The sequence below is a fragment of the Carcharhinus amblyrhynchos genome, chromosome 25, assembly GCF_965287045.1.
Source record: "Carcharhinus amblyrhynchos chromosome 25, sCarAmb.v2.hapA, whole genome shotgun sequence".
Lineage (NCBI taxonomy): Eukaryota > Metazoa > Chordata > Chondrichthyes > Carcharhiniformes > Carcharhinidae > Carcharhinus > Carcharhinus amblyrhynchos.
This window is the reverse complement of record NC_137348.1, coordinates 23872320-23887490: the sequence shown is the minus strand read 5'-3', so window position 1 is coordinate 23887490 and position 15171 is coordinate 23872320. Positions and strand designations below refer to the sequence as shown.

Sequence of the window (15171 nt, the reverse complement as noted above, 5' to 3'; positions counted from 1 at the left end):
TGCGTCGCCCCGGAATGGGTAATGATTGACAGTTATATAATCCAGTCAGATACGGATACATGACGTCAAGCGGTCAGGATGGGCCAATCTGTAAGAGATGGGCGATATCTTTCTGGCGCGATCAAGTTAGGATGCGTGTGTGGCGCATGCGTATTTCTGTGACCTTCTGGCGGCGGGGGTGTTGGGCCTGAGGCGCTACTGGATGTGAGAGGGGAAAAGTAGGGGGGGGGGGAAGCTCGGGCAGAGTGCGGCCTGGGCGGGGAAGGAGGAAAAATGACCGCGTCCGAGCTGCCCACGTTGCAGGAGCTCAACGTGCAGGAGGTGAACGTGTCGTCGGCGGTGCTGAAGGCGGCGGCTCACCACTACGGCTCGCAGTGCGACCGGCCTAACAAGGAGTTCATGCTGTGCCGCTGGGAGGAGAAGGACCCGCGGCGGTGTCTGCAGGAGGGGAGGAAGGTCAATGAGTGTGCGCTAGATTTCTTCAGGTACTGTAGCCCCAAAGCCAGGGAATAGGAGGCGGTGTAGTTCCTGATCACCGCCTCTGCTCCACACCTTGTGGTGAAGGCCACATCCCTCGGGCTGGATTTCAGAGGACACCTAAAATGACAGCACAAGGGCAGACCCCTTTCCAGGTGTCCCCACTGTCTGACCTTCACTGAGAAACTTGGGGCACTGTCACTGGCTTTCAATGGGAAATATTAATAAAAAAGTCCAGAAGAAAATGTATTCTTGGGTCAAGAGATTTTCGTGAACGAAACCTCTGAAATTGTTCAAAAACTTTTGAGTCCACTGTGGATTTCACCCATGGGTTAAATTTGTTCGCAATGTTTAGGTAGCTGCATGCAACATCATTGTTGGACGACTTGTTGGATGAAAATCCCAATTTGCCAAATGATTTGATGGAGACTAATGATTTTCAAATTTATATTTTTGGTAATTTATTTGGTATCCATTGTCCCTCATTTCTCCTGTTGCCTCTCAAAAAGACATGGTGTCAGGGTATTAATCTGAGGGACTGGGGTTTGTGGTGTGTGGGTGTTTGCTGTCTACTTCACAGGCACCATTTCCACAAACATTCAATATCTCTGCCACCAATCATTGGCAGTTGTGTGTATCATCTATAACATGCACTGTAGGAACTCGCCAACGTTCCTCACCTTCCAAGCCCACGACTACTACCATCTAGAAGGACAAAGAGCAGCTGATGCCTGAGAATATTATCACTTGGAGGTTCTCCTCCAACTCATTCACCATCCTGACAGATCACCACCATCTTCTTAAGGGCAACTGGGGAAGAGCAATAAATACTAGCCTAGTGAGTAATGTTCACATCCCATAAATGAATTTTAAAAATGTATTTGCCACCTGCCTTCCCCTATCCTGTCCCATTATCTACAGGACACATGTCAGGAGTGTGATGGCATACTCTTCCCTTGTATGGATCAGTGCAACTCCAACAACACTTGAGCTCAATGCCATCCAAGACAAAACAGCTTGCTTGATCAGCACTCCATCCACCAACTTTACCACTTGTTCCTTCCACCATGATGTGTAATGGCAGCTGTGTACCGCCCAGAAAGTGCATTGCTGCAGCTCATCTAGTCTTTGGCTCATCTAAACTTGCAATCTCTCCATGTAGAAGTACAAGGGTGGGAAATACATTACAACACCACCCATCTGCAAATTCTCCTTCAAGTCACATACCATCCTGATTTGAAACTATATCACCATTCCTTCATTGTCACTGGGTCAAAATCTTCCAGAACTGTGGATGTATCTAGAACACATGGATTGCATGGTGGAAGATTGCCCATCCTAATTACCTTGACAAGGTGGCAATAAATGCTGACCCTGACCAAACAACAGCTTTATTAAAAAGTGCTGGCAAAAGCATGATATTTGGGTTATGAGAACAAAATACGTAGTTGTGTCTTCTTACTTGAGTGGAGAAATTGCTGAAGCTTGGATTGATTTTACAGCAGGGAGGCTTAAGGAGAAACCTGTTAGAGATGTTCAAAATTGAGGAGATTTGGTCAAGTAGGGTTTTGTTAACCAGAGTACGCCAATTAAAAAAATTAGCAAAAGAACATGAGGATAGAAATCAAGTGGCTTCCATTCACACCAATAAACTCCAATTTTCAGTAGCAGATCTGTTAGTTAGGAGCAACTATCCTCCTGTTACCCTGAATGGGAAGGTTACTGCTTCTCTTATTAGTGCTGGCACTTATTAAATTTTTGTTTCAGCAAGCACTTGACTTCTTGATGTGACTTCAGATAAATTGTTTTGTACCAAATTGCATGCAACGTTACAACTGGCATGTGGTGGATGCCAGGCTTTACCATAAATAATACAACTGACAGCTTCATTGTGAATTACTTTTGACACCAGTAGCAATCTCTCACTAATTTGATGGGTTACACAAAAGAAACCACTGGTGTTTTTGGTTAGATTAGCCTTGATGCTTTTGCCACATATATTGCTAGACTTGTTACTTGCCATTTTAGTAGAAACTTGGGGAGTTTGGTTCCTGACTGCAAGCCAAAGGCGTTTTCACAGGTAAACATCAATCTTGCTCACAATTAATTGAAGGAATTAACAGGATCACATTAAATATCATGATTTGTCCCTTTTTCTCATTTCACTGCTGAAATTGGTTGTGTAATAAAACATCTTCTGTTTTGGGTGTAATGGACCATGATCATGCTGTCCCTTGACAACTTTGTAGCAGTTTATTGTTGAATGTAGCCTCTCAGCTGTGCTGCTTACAAAGTGCTTCAGGAGACCAGCTTTTGCTGCAGCAGTAATTTTTTCCAATTTCCATAACACCTCTCCTGTGTCCTCTGAGGTTGGCAGTTTTGTGCTCTTGAATCCACACTAACAAGGATAGATTGAGTTCAGCCAAACTCATTTCAGGTACAGCCCTTAGAGCTAGAAGACGAGGACTTTCATTTTGCCAGCCAGGGCTGGATTTCAGCCAGGTCTCAGAGGTGAGACCTGATCGATCTTGGGGTGGCACAGTGGTTAGCACTGCTGCCTTGCAGCGCCAGGAACTCTGGTTCAATCATTGTCTGTGTGGAGTTTGCACGCTCTCTGTGTCTGCATGAGTTCCCTTTGGGTGCTCCGGTTTCCTCCCACAGTCTGAAAGATGTGCCAGTTAGATGCATTGGCCATGCTAAATTCTCCCTCAATGTACCCGAGCAGGCGGCGGAGTGTGGCCACTAGGGGATTTTTCACAGTTAAGTCATTGCAGTGTTAATGTAAGCCTACTTGTGACACTAATAAATAAACTTTTACATTTGAGAGACCAGTCGCTAACTTAATATTCCACTCATTTAGCCATACTGAATATTTTTAATAGTTTTTCCTGACACTTTTTTTATTTCTATAGTTGGGATCTAGGTTTTGATCTAGATGCCAGAATGGGGGTTATGTCAACTTAATTACCTTTCTAATTTTTAAAAATGATTTAAACCAGTTTGTTAAGTTAGCTTAGCAATGCACTGTGTAGAACTGTTCCTGATGTTGTAAATTCTGTGTTAGGGTGGCTATGGCGATATTTACCAGTTATGACATTGAAGGATTGTTTTACACAAGATTATTTTATTCCAAATTTGCAATGACTGGCAAAGTACACAACAGATGTAAAATAAAAACTAAGTGCTGGAATAAGTCAGCAGGTCTGCCAGCATCTGTGGAGAAAGAAATTGTTGAGTCGAACAGAGGTAGAAATGAAATGGTTTTTATGCTTTTGAAAAAGGGGGAAGGAGAGAGAAGACAGAGCTTGAGGAAGGGAGGTATTACAGATAGACTGTGTGATGGGTGAAATTGGAAGCAAAATTTGAATTTTTCCAGTTCCTGATGAGAGCAAGAAGAGGCACAGTTACAGACAACGATGTACCAGAAAAAATATTGTGATGGGGGCTTGGACAATACTGAAACAGGCAATAAAATAAAAGCAAATTATTGCAGATGCTGGATTCTGAAACCAAAAGAGAATGCTGGAAAATCTCAGCAGATCTGGCAGCATCTGTAACGAGAGAAAAGAGCTAATGTTTCAAGCACTGATGACCCTTTGTCAAAGCTTTGACATCAGCTCTTTTCTCTCCTTACAGATGCTGCCAGACCTGCTGAGATTTTCCAGCATTTTCTCTTCTGGAACGGGCAATGTTCCATAAACATCACAATAATTCAATTGTAACTAGGGCCCATCCACGGTCTCATAGCTGCACTTTTTATTTATAGGAAGTGGGAGAGGTTAAAGGAAAAATTGTTCGCTGACAAATCAGTGGGATAATATAATTGTGCTGCATGAGCCTATATATATTGTTGAAGTACTTTGTAGAACTGTCTTGATTCTGGCCTGTTTTAATTGTAAACAGAATTGCTCATTTTTTGATATTTTTCTCGTGTAGGAAGATAAAAACCCACTGCAGCGAGCCCTTCACAGAGTACTGGACATGTCTTGATTATAGCAATCTGCAAGAGTTCCGCCGATGCCGCAAGCAACAGGATGCTTTTGATAACTGTGTGCTAGACAAACTGGGTTGGGTTCGACCTGAGCTAGGAGAGCTCTCGAAGGTAAAGTCAATTATTTTAACTTCAGCAAAAACTGAAAATTGTGGATAGTGGCGTTTTCCACTTTATTTTGAGGACAATGATAGAAAGATGAACTTACAACTTAAAATTCCATCTGTGATGTCAGGTTGACCTATGTACTTTACAGTCAATAAAATTGTCTGAGGTGTCGTGGTTTCTATGCAAGCAAAGCTGGCAGATTCCACTCTTACTGACAAAAATGACAATCTGCTTTTGGTAGTGTTCCTGAGATGTAAATGTCAGCACCAAGTGGGGAGCTGACTTGCTCTTGTTCAGAGTGCGCTATGGGCTCTTTAACTGTTCTTGAGCAGGCCTTATTTTAACCTCCTGCGTTAAGGATAGTACATCTGATAATACAGCAATACCTCAACGCAGCACTGGAATTTATTTATTAGTATCACAAGTACGCTTATTTTAACACTGCAATAAAGCAACTCCCTAGTTGCCACACTCCGGTTCCTGTTCAGATACACTGAAGGAGAATTTAGCATGGCTAGTGCACCTCACCAGCACACCTTTCAGACTCTGGGAGGAAACTGGAGCACCATGCAGACATGGGGAGGATGTTCAAACTCCACGCACAGTGAGCCAAGCTGGGAATCAAAACTGGGTCCCTGGTGCTGAGAGACAGCAGTGCTAACCACTGTGCTACTGTGTCACCATAAAGTTTTGGCCTTGGTGATGTACTCAAGGCTTTGAAGTGGAGCTTGAATCTACAATTGTATGACTCAGAAGCAAGAGTGATATCACTGAAGGCACAAAAGGAGATGTTATTACTGATGATCATAGCAAAAGCTTCTGTCAAATGGCATTCCTTGCCAATAGCTCTCCTGTGGTTGTGCGTTAGCTCGTTCTCACTGCAGTGTTGTACCTTTGGTAATCTTTTAAGATGAACTTTCTGTTGCTTATGTTTCATTCATTTTAAGTGCCAAAGTCATTTGATAAAGTGAATCATATCCAGCTAGTTTTCAGGCTGTTCCAGTCTAGCATTCCAGCTGGTTTGAATGCCTTAATATCTGCATGCCTTTTGGCTTACCTCAATTATTCCATGTGTTTATTCTTGATACGAAAGAGTTTGTTCTCCATTTATTTTTCACTGGTGTATAGTTACAATCGCTTATTTGTCTTTCAAGATTTACTGCATGTAAACTATTTCGTTTATACACTTCAAGTCCTTTCTAAAAACATCCTCTTTCTTGTACTTGCAATCAGTCACATTTTACTTTTCTGCATCCACTCCAATATTTTCGTATATTAACAAATTCCTGATGCATATTGGAGACCAAAACATTGCAATACGTGAATTGCATTATTGTACATAATCTTCTTTGCATTTCTATTCTTTCTAGCTATGTTTCTTGCTACTTCTGTCCCACTCACTTTGTACTTTTGTGCTTTATTTATCCCACTATGCATCACTGTATTACATTTTTTGTTGTGCTTCCCTTACAAATCTCTTGCTGCTCTCCATTTTCACTAAGCATCACAACTTTGCATTTGGTTTAAAAATTCCAATTACTTGTATAAGTATGTAGTATTATGTTCAGAACACCATGCAACAGCATCTTTGCAGTGTCAAAATACCTGATCAGCATCGTCTCCCTATCCCAGAACCAAGTTTGTACCCAAACCCATTGTATACCTTTGAGCTTCAGCTTAGTTAAAGTCCTCTGTGAAGAATCTGACCAAAATCCAAGTAAATTGCTGTAGGGAATTCCATCATGTGATTTATTCATCCTTTAATAAAGGTCTAGATTTCTCAAGGATGCTCTTCCCATAAGTAAATGTTAACTTTATCAAGCCATTTATATTAAGATGCTCCTCCAGTTTACACCTTGGAATGGCTTTCATCACTTGTGCAAAGTTTTAAAAACAGTTACTGTAGCGTTTGCATAGCCCTCAAAAATATAATTGTAATTGAGTGTTGTCTGTGTTAGTTATTTGATGAATTTATAGCTAGCTCCCTTAATGCCTTTGTTGGCAAAGGCTCTATATATTCACAGACAAGAAGGCTCCTGCTTTAATTTATTATCTTTAAATTATTTTAACAGGGTGGCAGTAGAGGCTAGAAATAATCTTCTAGAGGGAAGTGATCAGCCAGGGTTCTGTCCTGTCTTGTAAAGGCATGTGCAAGTGAAAAGACAATCAGGCTTTGGTGCGAGATTCACATGGTCAAATAGCCTTACTCACTTTCTAGATTTGTATGCGATACCAGATAGTCCTAGTACTTCTAGAAGTCAGTGCTTATTGAGGGGAGAATTGTTTGTAGTTTTATACATGTATTCAATGTTTTCAAGTCTAAACTTCTATAAAATATACTTTTAAACCTTTCACATTGTCACTGATTTACAAATGATGCTCATTATATGCAGTGGTTAGCATGAACTAATTAAGAAACTTTTAAAGTTTTTGTTTAGAATATTCTGTCCCGGATACTTGCAGTTGCAAGTATCAATTTGTTACTCTCATGCATTGCTATATATTTACTTCTTGGAGCGTAAACTTGAGCAGGAGTAAGCTTTCAACCTGTCAATCTAACTCTGCCATTCAATAATTAGATCTGCCACCTCAACATCACCTTCCTGTACTATACCCATATCGCTTAGTATCCAAAAATGTTTTGTTTAGTCTCTTGAATATACGCAACAACTGAGCATCCCAGCCTTCTAGGGTAGAGAATTCCAAAGATTGTCAGACGTTTGAATAAAGACATTTCTTCTCACCTCTACTAAATGATTGACCCTTTATTCTGAGCAAGGATCCTCTTAGTCTCTAGACTTCCACGTTTCAGTGAGATTGCATCTCATTCTTCTATACCCTGTGCAGCATAGGTCTAGCCTGTTCAATCTCTCCTCACTGGACAATACACTCATTCCAGGAATGAATCTAGTGAATTGTTGTTGCGCTTCCTCTGAGGCTGGAATACCCTTCTTTGAAAAAGAGACCAAAATTGTCACCTGTACTTTGAGTATGGTCTCACCGAGGTCCTGTATAATTGTGAAAGCATTCTTTACCCTTCTATATACCCTTTCCAACATTACAGCAGTAAGGACACTTAAAAAGTATTTAATTGGCTATAAAAGACAGTTTACCATTGGTGGTGAAAAGTACTAAGTGCATTTTTTTTTAATTTTGCTTCAATTCCTTTGTCATACTGGCTAATTTCTGTACCTATGTTAACTTTGATTCATATACAAATACCAACATTTCTGTCTCACCTTTTGAAAAGCAAAGATTTTAAATATATTTTTCTGCCTATATGATGATTTCAGGTTTCTCCCTTGTATTTGATTTGCAATGTTCTTGTTCACTTACTTAGCCATTTTGTATCAACGGTTAGCCTAAACTCTTCACCAAGTCATTGATACACATTGTAACCAGCTGGGGCCCAAACACTAATCTGTGTGATACCTTCCCAGTTACAGCCCATAAAAATGACCTATTTATCCCTACTATTGGTTTTCTATCTGTTAACCAATCTTCAATCCCTCCTAATATATTAGTCCCACTCCCAATCCCACAACCCCTTGTTTTTATACTTTGTTTGGTATCTTTAACAAATCTAAATACACTACATCTCGTTTCCCCTTTCTAACCTAATTGCAACCTCAAATAAACTCTGAACAGATTTATCAAACACTGCTTCCCTTCCTATAAAACCATGTCAACTGTTGTCCTCGATAGTAAATTCTACAGCAATTTCCCTTACAGCAGATTTCATGGTAACTGGGCTAAACTGCTTTTTCTTTCCATCCCGTGTTACTATAGTGGGGTTACTTTTGATAACTTTCCAATCTGTGGGGACCATTGTAAAATTTGGGGCACTCTGGAAAATCTTCCTCAATCTCTAGCTACCACTTTTGTAACCTGAGATTTTAGGCCATTAGGTCCAAGGGATTTGTTGGCTTTTAGTCCCATTAATTTTTTCAGTATTTATTTACTCATATTGCTTTCTTTAAATTTCCCACTTGACCTTTGGTTTCCCACTATTTTCAGAATTTCCTGGCTTCCTACCAAGAAAATGTAGTTTGTTTAATTATCTTGTGCCATTTCTTTATTCTCATCTATACTTTCTCCTGTTTCTGTCACATTTGCTTTTACAAATCCATTTTTTGAACCACCTGTAGAACTATGGCTACCTGTTTTTATATCTCTTCAGTTTGTTCATCTCCCATTTTCTTACTATCAATTTCTTGGTCATTCTTTACTAAGTTCTAAAATCCTTCCAGTCTTTGGACTTACTAATTTTTGGCAATGCCTTAGCTTCTTCCTATATTTTAATGTTATCTTTAACTTCTCTTGTTAGCCACTTTTCTGGGAGATTTTATTCCTCAGGGACTGCATGTTTGTTTTGAACTATGAATTAATCTTTTTATATGCTCGCCTTTGCTTATCTACCATTGCCTTTTCATCTCGTTTCCAACTCTACCTTAGCTGGTGTGCTGCTCATATCCATGTCATTTGCTTTGTTCAGATTAAAGGCCCTAGTGAACTTAATGTAAAATGCATCATATTGTGATTCATTCCTCATCTGAGCTTCTCAACCGCAAGGTTATTAATTAACCTTGCTCTGACAAATTCATCCAGACTCTGTTCGCTCTCCACTGACGTTATCAGACCTGCTGAGATTTTTCCAGCATTTTCTGTTTTTGTTTGTTTCCAACATCTGCAGTAATTTCCTTTTATATTAATCTTGTCTGATTGCACAGTTTGAGATCTGAAATTGTCCGTTGCCTAGTTGGTTCCTTGATATATTAATCTGGAAAACTGTCTAGAATGTGTTCCATGAACGTCATGCTATTATTGCAAATTTGATTTTCCCACTATTTAGTCTGCCATCATTACCGTATTACCCTTGTCACACATTTCAACATTTAAACTCTTAGCTGTCACTGCAACTACTGTTAGGAGGCTAATAAACTCTTTCCACCAGTGTTTTCTGCCCCTCGTTGTTTCTCAGCTCCACCAAACCTGAATCAGCATCTTGATTTTCTGAACTCATCCATTCTCTCTCTCCTGCCTTTTTATCCCATTCTTTCATTATGAGGGCTACCCTCACCCTAATTTTTCTATTTTGTCAAACTCCTTTAAAAATCAAGTATGCGGCAATATTTATTCTGCAAGCTCGGTCACTTCAACCATATCTCTAACTGCTGTTAGATCAAACCCTTTTAACACGGTCTGTGCCATTAATTAATCTATTTCATTATGAATGCTTCATGCATTCCAATTTAGTGCCTTAACTTTAACTTTTTTGTTAATCTTTGATGTTAACTTAATACCATTGTTAAGCTCGTTACCCTTTCCTGTATCACTCATCTATCTTTTCTCCAAATTGCTAGTTGCTGCAGAACCTTAACTTTTCTCTTGCTGCTTTTGCACTTTTTTCTGAATCCTCTCATCTGAATGTGTGAAAAGCTGCAAGTGTTTAAATCCCTAACGTTTAAATTCTGATTGTTCTCGAACTTGATGTTCAGGATCGTGTTGTTGGAAAGTGAATTCTGCTTTGCATTTGTTAAAGTATTTTTCAATGTTGATTTTGATCACCATTAACCCATGGATAGATTATTTGGTGAGTGGTAATTTAGCTCCTTTAAATATCCAATCAGTACTTACTTTCCCACAGTGTTGGTAAAGATTTTTTAAAACCCATTAATAAAATTGTCAGTAATTCAACTTATTCTTTTTAAACACACAAGTCTGTTAACATTTGCAGTATTTACTGTACTGACAAGCTATTTTGCTCACTCAGTTCTGACTGTTAAATATTACAAAACTTGTCTTGTGCCATTTTAAAGTGATATGGAAGACATTTGTTCGAAATTAGTGGGTTACATGAAAGTAATGATTTGTGTGTTGTGTATAGTACAGATGGAGGTCTGCCAGTGGGTCAGTATGCGTTTTAATCCCTGATATTACATACCTACCACTATATACTGATTGCATTAATTATTGACCCTTTTTACCTGAATGGATTTTTTTTGAGGCAACTTATTTTTTACTTGCAAGAAGAAAATCTGTAAAACCTGCAACCTTTTGTACTGAGTGTACTGTCCACTGCCATCCCAAAAAATAGAACTCTGTGGTTTAAATCATGTAGCAAAATATTCTCTTCTTTTGAGGCATGCATTCTTGCATCTTCAAACATTTGCTGTTAAATTAGTTGGCACCATGGCATATTGTGAGCAGACTTGTTCACATCCAACTTCAGAGTGCCTCTGCTCACTTGTCTGTCATCCAACTATAAATATTGTGCGGAATTTTCAGGAACCATTTGCCAATACTGTCGTCCTCAGAGGACTGAACCCAATGTTAACAGTTGTGAGAAAAACAATTCTGTGCTAACATTGGGCATCAAGCCAAGGTTTTGCTTCATTTCATATCTCCAGGCTTTACTATTTATATGTTTCATTTATTGAGTGAGATTGTGATTTCTTGTTTTTTAACCCTCTGTTGGACAACACTAATGTGAATGTGAATTTTAAAATGTTCAACTTGTAATGCAACTGCACTTTTGTTAGTCATGGTGGCATTGATATTTTGTGTATAATCAGATGTCTGTCCCTGATCCATTCTTCCCTCATTCTTAATTGTATGCTAGAAAATTGCTTGTGCTGTTATCCATGCACACTTGAAAAATATCTACAGATATTTTTAGGTACAAGATACTGACTGAATAGGGGGAGAGATCTCATATGTTATTGCATAGAATTGTCAAGGCATCAGAGCCCTGTGAGATCACAGTAACTCTCATCGCAAAATTACATGGAGGGGGAAAAGTTACAATGCAGCTCTAGTATTATCCTTGTAAGTTTGCTAAATAATACATGTTAGGGGAAAAGTGAACAGGCTGTATTTTTTTCAAAGACAGAAAGGTGGCCTATGAGCTGTTTCAATAGAACAAACACATGCTCCTCTTGTAGAAAAGAGCAAAGTCCAATAATGTTAGGTAGCCACCAAGAAATCAAATGGGAAAACAGAAGAAATGTATTTTCTTAAAGTAGTGAGAATGTGGAATTCTACCACAGTAGTTGAGGTGAGATTAATTTAAGGAGAATCTAGATACGCTTGTGAGGGGAAAGGGCACAGAGGCTAATGCTGAGAGATGAAGGATGAGAGAACACTTAAGTGGAGCATAGACTCTGGTATGGATTAATTTGGGTGAATGCTTCTTTCTGTGCTGGATATTCTTGGGGAGAATTGTGCTGGATATTCTATGTAACGATTACAGTGGAAATGCAGATGGGTATAACCAAACGGTGGCAGCAGGAAGTAAAGATGTGGTGACTTTCTTATTCATGCATGGGATGTAGATATTGCTGACTAGACTGCCATTTATTACCATTTCCAAGTTGTCCTTGTGGAGGTGGTGGTGAGCTGCCTTTTTGAACTGCTGCAGTCCCTACATTGTAGATACATCCGCAGTGCTATTAGGAAGGGAGTTCCAGGATTTTTGACCCAGTGACAGTGAAGGAATGGCTGTGACATATTTCCAAGTCAGGATGGTGAATGGCTTGGAGAGGAACGTCCAGATGTTCTGACAGAGCATGATCTGTGCAAGATGGAAGCAACTAAAATGTTAATGTCCCCAGGTTAATGGTTGATGAAACTTTAGAATGCTTACTAGCAGATGCATAATAAATTAAATGAATTGTATTTTAGAAGCTGCAACAAATCTTCAGAGCTTGTAGTCATTGAGTATGGTTCCTTGTCAAAGCAGAGAGGTTTTATCATTTGTATTTTTTTTAAGCTTTTCCATTCTGCTAATGTTGGTGAAACCTAGCTAAAGATCTCTTTCACTAAGTTTTGGTATTAGATTCTTTTGTACTTGCTGATATTCAATGTTTTCACTAGTTCTGGCCTTACATCTGAGACCTGCAATTCAATGGGAGTGTGTGTTTGATTTGACATAACAAAGGAATGGGTATGTTTGAACCTATACCTTACAAACTTATTTCAATCACAGGTTTGGACCAAACTATCCCTTACTGTTTTAATAGTACTCGTCGGCAGTATGCTGCTCACAAACTCGAGATGAGTTAGTAGTTTCCCTAATATCTATGTACCTTGATGGATTGCTGAATTTTCCACAGCAGTTCTTGTACGTGTACAAAATCTCTGGGGACTTTCTGTAGTGCAGTACATTGGTTATTTATCTGAGGTAGGAGGGGGTGTTGTTTCAGAAGTTCTTTCTATAATTTGGCACACATCCATGATAGCACTTTATAAACATATGCAAGGACTCTCATAAAAAGCATTTTACAATTGAATGAATAGTATTGATGTAAATTGGGTCTCTTATATAAAAGATATGATGACCTCTATTGTACGTTAGGTTGTAAATCTATCAGTTCATGCCCCACAGGAAAAAAAATATTGTGCCAGATGACTAGATTTAACATGTTTCAATGTAAGACTGGGTCCGTTTTCTAAACAAACAGCTTCCACTTGGATATAGAGTATTTTCAGTTTGCTGCAGCATTGTGCTAGTTACTCAGCTTTACAGCCTCAGATTACCCTGTGGGTTGGGTATTAATCATTAAGTGGTTCAAAAGTTGAACTGGCAGATTCAAATGGCAATAACTAAATTAGAAACTGACTATTACTGCTGGGAATACAGTATGTGCCTTTAATCTTTGTAATAAACCCTTTGTCAGGGCTGAAGACAGGAAAGCTGGACTATTTTGTTTAGCAGCCTCAGCTCATCCAAAACAAATTAGTACAAGTAATACTTTTTTAAAATAAAATCATTTGTGCGGGTAAACTTTAGCAATAGGCAGTGTCCTGCAAGATAGAGAATGATCGTCCCCCAGATACTCATTCAGATTTCAGTCAAGCATCATCAAATAATGTACAACGTTTTTTGCAAATGTGTTTTCAGTAGGAACCCTGTGATAGATTTGACTAACAAGTTAATATGGGCAATGTGACTGTCACGAATTCAACTTTGATCTGATAGAATTAATTGTGGTGTGTAAAGTATTGCAGTAAAGAAAGTTTGTATGGCGTAGTTTCACCTTTATTGATCCTTGCTGCAATATTTTAAAAGATTAGTTCATGCCTCTTACAAGCTGATTTCCTGCATTTCATTGCATTAAGGAAAATACTGTTTTTCTCAGTGTATACTGTATATATACATCGATATGAATTATGTAGTGTGCAGCTTTGTGATGAGTATTTGAGTTTCAATGCATTTTGTTTCTGCTTTTCATAGGTTACCAAGGTACAGACAGACCGGCCAGTTCCTGAGAATGTCTATCACTCTAGGCCAAGACCAGAGCCTAACCCAGTCAGTGAAGGGGAATTACAACCTGCCAAATATGGCAGCAGACTCTTCTTCTGGAACTGGTGAAGGATGAAGCAATGCCACATGCTGAGACTGAAAAATTTAGATAATTTGTGATTGAACCAAGCCAAGTGGGTATTTAAAAATACCTGGGGCCAGTTGTACCACAGGCATCCTTATTATTGATGTATACAAATAATGTTTGAGAGAAATAAAATAATTTAACCATGTCTTTGAAGTTACTTTTTTTATTCCTTGGATGTGAGCCAGCATTTTTTTTGCCCATCCCTAATTACCTTTGAACTGAGTGGCTTGCTGGACCATTTCAGAATCTGGAGGCACATGTAGGCCAGACGAGGTAAGGATGGCAGATTTCTGTCCTTGTGCATATTAATGGACCAGATGGGTTTTTACTACAATGGTTTCATGGTCATCGTTAGACTTTCAATTTTTTTGAATTCAAATTTCATCATCTGCTTTGGTGGGATTCAAACCCAGGTCCCCAGAGCAACACGCTGGCTCCCTAGATTGCTAATCCAATGACAATGCCACTGCCTTACTACAATGATGCGTTTCCCTAATATGCATAGTAGGCTCAACAAAAACGAATTGCATTTATACAGCACCTTTGACCTAGTCAAGTGTCCCAAGGCACTTCAAGAGAAGATTGGTATCCAAATTTGACACTTGGGACCATACAAGGAGATATTAGGACAGATAGCCACTAACTACTGACAGAAGCAGGTTTTAAGAGAGGTAGAGGGATTTAAGGAGGGAATCCCAGAGCTTAGAGAAGGCACAGCTGCCAGTGGTGGAACAATCCAAATTGGGGGTGCCAGAGGGTCCAGAATTGGAGGTCTTTCTAGGTTGGAGAAGGTTGCAGATGAAGGACGAGGCTATGGAGGAGCTTGAAAATAAGAGTGCTTGGTGTCGGCGTTAGTGGTAACAGCACTGGTCTCTGTACCTTTTGGTAACCACGTGCAGAATAAGTGCAAAACTAAATATGGTTTTGGGACTTGGGTCTGAAATACATGTAGATGTTTTTAGTTGGAAATATTAAATGTGCATTTATGAACTTAAAGGTTCACAACCACACATTCAATATTTCTATTAAAACTTAAACTTACAGAATGGATTGAAATAATTCTATCTGAATGTTTTTAAAAGAAGCTGGGGATTTTGTATTGTGTGTATATAGAAATACATATAAATCTTTCCACACAATTCCATGTTACATATGTGTTCTATACATAATTGTCTATGCTAGCAATCTCCTAAACAAAACTTG

At 39.1% G+C, this 15171-nt stretch overlaps 1 protein-coding gene across 1 annotated transcript; it reads left to right on the top strand.

The window, feature by feature from the left end:
• The first annotated feature begins 228 nt into the window (after nucleotides 1-228).
• ndufa8 (NADH:ubiquinone oxidoreductase subunit A8) lies at nucleotides 229-14113 on the top strand. Its single transcript, XM_080211872.1, has 3 exons — nucleotides 229-485; nucleotides 4414-4579; nucleotides 13812-14113. The coding sequence occupies exons 1-3, from the start codon at nucleotides 274-276 to the stop codon at nucleotides 13947-13949; spliced, it is 516 nt and encodes a 171-aa protein (XP_080067998.1). The 5' UTR covers nucleotides 229-273; the 3' UTR covers nucleotides 13950-14113.
• The last annotated feature ends 1058 nt before the right edge of the window (nucleotides 14114-15171 follow it).